The sequence below is a fragment of the Erpetoichthys calabaricus genome, chromosome 12 (assembly GCF_900747795.2).
Source record: "Erpetoichthys calabaricus chromosome 12, fErpCal1.3, whole genome shotgun sequence".
In the NCBI taxonomy this organism is placed as follows: Eukaryota; Metazoa; Chordata; class Cladistia; order Polypteriformes; family Polypteridae; genus Erpetoichthys; species Erpetoichthys calabaricus.
In genome coordinates, this window is record NC_041405.2 from 162,247,606 (window position 1) to 162,253,605 (window position 6,000).

At 48.1% G+C, this 6,000-nt stretch overlaps 1 protein-coding gene across 1 annotated transcript in view; it reads left to right on the forward strand.

The window, feature by feature from the left end:
• Window positions 1-2,968, forward strand: part of dapk3 (death-associated protein kinase 3) — an 89,302-nt gene extending 86,334 nt beyond the window's left edge. The window contains exon 9 of the mRNA XM_051935011.1: window positions 1,525-2,968. Within this exon, the coding sequence (XP_051790971.1) occupies window positions 1,525-2,055 (531 nt within the window). The 3' untranslated portion in view covers window positions 2,056-2,968. The remainder of the gene's footprint in view (window positions 1-1,524) is intronic.
• Window positions 2,969-6,000: the final 3,032 nt, after the last annotated feature.

The following is a 6,000-nucleotide window of genomic DNA, read 5'->3' on the forward strand; positions in this document are numbered from 1 at the left end:
TTCAGAATAATAGCCGTGTGTTTAAAATAAATAAGTGAATCAAGCTCCCAATCCTTATCTTAGCTTTTTATTTCCATACACACAAATACATTGGGACATTCTACTCCAAATCAAAACCTGAAGAAAACTGTCAAATTTGTGTTAGTCTTTTACAGAAAGTGAAGAAAAGGGAATATTAGGCTGTTCAAAAAATATCAGTGTCGGCATTCTTCTTTACAAACTCGAACATTCACTGTACAAACTGACAAATGTTTCATTATTTTGCTTTCCTTTGAGCTAATATTTCGTTGTGTAGCCGCTATTACTGAGACCTGCTGCCCGTCTGTGTTGCATGGAGTCGACTGACTTCTTATGCCAGCTCAGGATGACTGAACTCCATTCCACAATTCTTCTCATTTCTTGGTTTTTGCCTCAGAAACAGCATTTGTGATTGGATTAAGGGCCGGGGATTGGGCTGGCCACCCCAGAACATCAATCTTGTTGGTCTTTTGCTCGTTTACTGGTGTGTTTGACGTCCTTGTCTTGTTGAAGCCCCCATTTCAAGTGCATAAGGCAGCAATGACCTCTTCAAACTGATCTATGATCCCTGGTATGCAATGAATAGGCCCGTCCCCATGTCATGATGGTACTTCACTGTCTTCCAGCTTGGATTCAGTGTTTGGGGGTCATCTGTGGCCCCTAGAGCCAAAAAGGGCAATCTTGATTTCATCAGTCCAAGTCGACATGTTCTTTGGCCACTAGTCACCTCTTCAGCACACGTCTCTTAGTTTCAACAATGGGGCTTTGTGGGGGCCTCTTGCTGCTCACTTGGCTTCACACAGGCGTCTTCTGATTGTAACTCGGGTAACTTTAAACCTCCTTTGATCTTCCTGGAGCTGATGCTTGGCAGACTGTTTGCCATTTTGGCTCTTCTTCTAGCCATTCCAATGGCAGTTTTTCATTTTCTCCCACGTCTTTCAGGTTTTGGTTGCCATTTTAAAGCATTTGTGATCATTTTAGCTGAGCAGCTTTTCTCTGTGTTCCTCTCTCCAATTAAGTTTTTAATCCAAGTACGCTGCTCTTCTGAACAATGTCTGGAGCGACCTGTTTTACTCCGATGTTCAGAGAGATGCACTGTGTGTGACCAGCGTGTACGACGTTTGCTGCTGTCCTTCCTTAAGTGATGGCGGTAATTGACGCTGAATGAATGACGTCGCTAATTGAACTCCACACTGCTGCTGTTCTGAATGATTCACTTGCACGCATGTCGTGACTGTCGGCTCTGTTGGTTTTCTGTTAGTGATGGCGGACTGCTAATATTTTGAACACAACTGTACATCGTGTTCGTTTTAGCTTGTTTGCATTTTGCGATTTAAATTATTATTGTCACTTTTAAGGCATTGTACATTTTTGCTGATATCTCCGTTAACAGTCATTTACTTTACAAAATCGGTATCTCGCCGTGAGGGGGTCACGTTGTGGACATTTGGTGATCTCCCATCCATTCTCCTTCCCCTGAGCTCCTCTCTTACTGTGCATTTGCAGGTGATCAAGAGGCGGAATGTCCGGCAGGAGGACAGCGGCAACAAGCCCGAGCGGCGCAGGCTGAAGACCACCCGGCTGAAGGAGTACACCATCAAGTCGCATTCCAGCATGCCACCCAACAACACCTACGTCAACTTTGAGCGTTTCTCCAAAGTAATGGAGGAGATCACGGCGGCCGAAGAGGGACTGTGCGAGCTGGAACGCAACAAGCGCTCCTGCCAGGAGGACATTGCGGCCTTGCTGTCCATCTACGAGGAGAAGGAGTGCTGGTACAAAGAGGAGAATGAGAGCATCGAGGGCGACCTCAGCCAGATCCGCCTCGAGCTCCAGCGTACCGAGGCTCAGCGCCGGCAGAACCAGGAGGAGATCCGTTCAGCTCTGCATTCGGCGAATGTTCTGAAGCGGCGCTTTGGTCGCCTGGAGAACCGCTTTGAGGCCCTGGCGGAGCAGGTGGCCTCAGAGATGAAGTGGGTGGAAGAACTCGTGCGCACCATCGAGCAGGAGAAGCCGCCGAATGTCATCCTGCGCTGAAGGTGAAGTGCCTATGGCCGTGAATTAAGGCAGAGTAGAGTGCATGTGTAAGAAACTCTGGGCATGTCTCTGGTGCCCACTCTGCCAGCCTAACCGTTTATTTCAAAGTGCAGATCCGTAACATCCTGTTGCCCTCGTTTGACCATTTTTATCATTTTCTGTGGCTGTTTTTCCTTTTCATCGGAGGGCTTTGAAAGTATTCAGTAGCTCCCTCCATGCGCTCATCTTCTAAAGATGCACAGCAGTCATCTTGTTTGAGCAAATCCTTCGGCGGACGCCAAGCCCCCCACAGTCTGGTATTGCACTGCCCGTTTGCAGTGTTTCAGTCCTGCCATCTCTGTTAAAGACCAGGCTGTTTAAGCTGTAGGTGCCACTGATGCGTTTGACAAGTTGACAGAGTTAAGTAGCTGAAGGACCAGACTTAAGGTGACAAGAAACCAGGGCTACCACCTGCACACAGATGGGGTCAAGATAAGTCGCTCTAAAGCATTTGAAGTGCCACGTTGCCAGGAATATTGCACCTTAAAAAGAAAATGTCAGATAGGCCTGAGTGCCCTTGACGCCAAACCGAAGTGCACTTCCCACTTTGGACCCATTGGTTGGCACAGCGGGCTGGCGTGTCCAGAGAGGTTTGCATTCCCAGCAGTGACCTGCGCCGATTCGTTCTTTGTGAGCCGTGTGGGCGCCAGTCTTGGCTGTGCCCGCACGCTTCGTTGTCTGCAGATAATTGTGGTTTGGTATCTTCTTGTCGTCTTGCATATGTCTGTCTCATGCCATTCCTTTATTGTTGTTGTTCTGCACAGTTTTACTTGCCTGACCTTTGACCTCTGCTTCTGAATGTCTTTTTATGCGTTATGTATGCCTACGTAAAGGAACGGACTATTTATTCATTAAATGACGGCTTTTTATAAAACTTGTGGACTCCCACTAGGCTCATTGGGTTCATTCTTGTCTTTAAAGGTTGGCGTGCGAGTTGCTTTCTTCCTTTACCAGGTTACTGTAATGGCTGCTTTTCTGCAGATGGCGTGGCAAATAAATGACAGACTCAGAATGTATGGGCTTGGGTGCCCAGTTGAGGGTCACTTCATTGATTTTAGCCCAAATCACACTGGCGCCGTAGTGTGCAGATGACAAGACATCCAGCATTTGGTTTGAGCGGCGCCACCTGATGGCCAGTGTCAGAAACGTGATTGTCAGAGCGGCAGCCATTGCCATAGCCAAACGAGCATTTTGTTCAGCATGTCTGGAAAGTCTTCACACATTTTAGTTATTCAACCTTCTGTGCCACCCGTCGGAGACGGGTTACAATCTAAATAATCAGGAAGACCTCCACGTTAACGTTTGTAGCGCGGCACACAGTGTGAATCTTTGTTTTATGCCATTTGGTGTAAAGGATTTGTAAAGAGGTGTTAATGTTTGTGGTGCGCCACCTGTTGGAAGGACACATGCAATGCATTGTATTGCTGAAAATGTTTGTGATGTGCCATCTGTTGCAATGCGTTGCATGTGTCATTCCATTGCTGAAAATGTTTGATGGGCCATCTTTTGGGATGACAGACACAGAGCAACTGGATGGACACACAAACACACACACTTGGTACCTAACTAATGAAATAATCCCAGAATGGTTTTAAATTGCGTGCCCCCTCTTGCCCTACGTGTACCTTTAACTCTGTCGTGGTGACATCTTTTCAGCGTTGCTCCCATAAAGCCTGCTTCTCAGACTCTGCTGTTATTTTCAAGGCGTCTGTTGTGCTTCCTCACTCAGTCGCATAACCAAAGCCAAACTGACCAATCAGAGTGCTGTGGGGCGCTGGATGCACATACCTTTGTGCCATCAGTTGGAATGACAAATGCATGACATTTTATTACTACAAATGTTTGATGCGCCATCTGTTGGAATGACAGACACACAGGCGCTTGTCATTTTTAAGGTGGATGCTCAATCCCAGCGAGTTTCATTGGTTTTTTGACACTGAGCAACAGAAGACCCGTTAACATCAAAGAGGAAACTGAACTCTGCAAAGAGTCTAAATTAGATCAAGTGTATTAATCGTAAGGGGAAATTTAAAATAATGACAACTACAAAACACAAAGTGGGATCAGACAAGTGAGTGCACAGACCTCGGCTCTGCCATTACTGGCCTCCTTTGCTCGGTCAGGTGACCGCAACGGTTGGACTCTCAACGGGACTGAGATGTGGATGACGCTGACTCGGCTCCTCCGGGACGTTCACAGCCATTCCTGTGTAGTTGGCTTCTTGCAGGCTCTCCTTCCTTTTTCTTGATTCTGCCCTTGCAAGCTGTCTGGGGTCTGCTGCAGAGAAGTGACCCAAACCCCCAACCCAGCTTAAGTATGCTTCCATGATGCTGGCGTGCAGTGTGACCCCGGGTTTGGTCTTATGGACCACAGAAGCGTTTTCTTCCTCCAGCTGACGTGAGCGCCTCCTGTGTCTCTTCTGCCAAGGAGCCCTCTGACTGGAGAAGCCACTGGACGTGGCCATTGTGTCCATTGCTGTCCACTGTAGCTTGTCGCTCCTTCAGCTTTCTTGGGGGGGTCTCTTGTTGTGTTCAGTTTTTGTGGACGTCCAGCTCTGCCACGGTCTTGATGTTCGGTGACTTGCAGGTTTTCTCCTCTCCATCCCCTGACTTGTTTCGTTTTTCTTGGAGTTGCTTGTTGTGTTTCTTGGTCGTCTTTGTTCAGGTGAGGCCGCCATACTGGACTCGACACAAGTTGGGTCTTCCAGGTCCAATCAGACTGGGGACCTCCACTGAAGTAATGAGGAGACTTGTAAAGCCAATGGCCGTCTGTCACCAGCGCTGTCATTAACTACTTGAGCTGTCAGTGCTGTCGTTGTGTTGTCGTTTTGTACAAAGGCTGCAATTCAGAAACCCAATCTACTGATAGAAAGGACTGAAGCGGAGCAGAGACGTCACACGTCACAACTACGGTTGTCCTCACCAGGTATGCTGATGTCGCAGGGTCCGTTGTGTGCATGTGCAGAGAAAGACAAAATCATCGGGTTTTGGCTTCCAGGTGCGCCCCCCCCCCCCCCCCCCCCCCCCCCACACCCATTCATTCATTCCTTCAGGGTAAAATGCCCATGGGAGCTGATCAGACCCTTACAAGATGTGCTTTTCTCTTAAGGTGGGCACAGTCCTTTTGGGGCCCCACTGTGACTCTTCCTCCTTCACCCCACCTGTGCCAAGCGCATGTTGTGACTTCCCGGTGTGCCATTCCTGTCCCTTTATTATAAATAATCATTTAAAATAAAGTTCACCTTTGTCCTTCTTGTTCAGACACGTCTTCTGGAATGTTCCATTTCTGCCATTTGCCAGGATGTGAGATCTGAAGGTAGCCCAGCTCTGCTTCTTCCACCCTCTTTTGGCTCTCCAATCATGAAAGCTTTATTTCACAATGCCCCCCTTTGCCAGCGCTGGTCCAAACGTGACAAGGGTCGTGTTTGGCAGTTGGTCACAGAATGTCAGCCTTTACAAGCCCACAATTTCTAACTTGATTTATGCCAACACTTGAAGTTTGGGGGGGCCCTTGAAGGCCTGCATGTTGTGATCTGTTCAGTTAGCCAATCAGAGGGGTCCTTTTGCTTAATTTCTCACTGCCCCCATTATGGCCCACCGGGTACAACAACGCCCCACTGTGTTACGCCTGATTAGCTCTCTTGACAGCTCTGTGCTGCCATCTAGTGGATTAAAAAAATCACAAATATTTGTTTTGATGCTGTAGCTCATCAATATTCATGAAGGGGCGGAGCCTTCATGTTAAACACACAATGGCACGAGAAGCTGAACTGCAGCATTGGAACAAACTGAGACGGAGCCGCACGTCAAGTATGGCGCCAGTGCTCCCAACGTGAAGTGGTCGTCACACATTGACTGGGGATAGTAAGCCACCGTCTGTCTGGACCACCGTGGTGACCCTGATGAA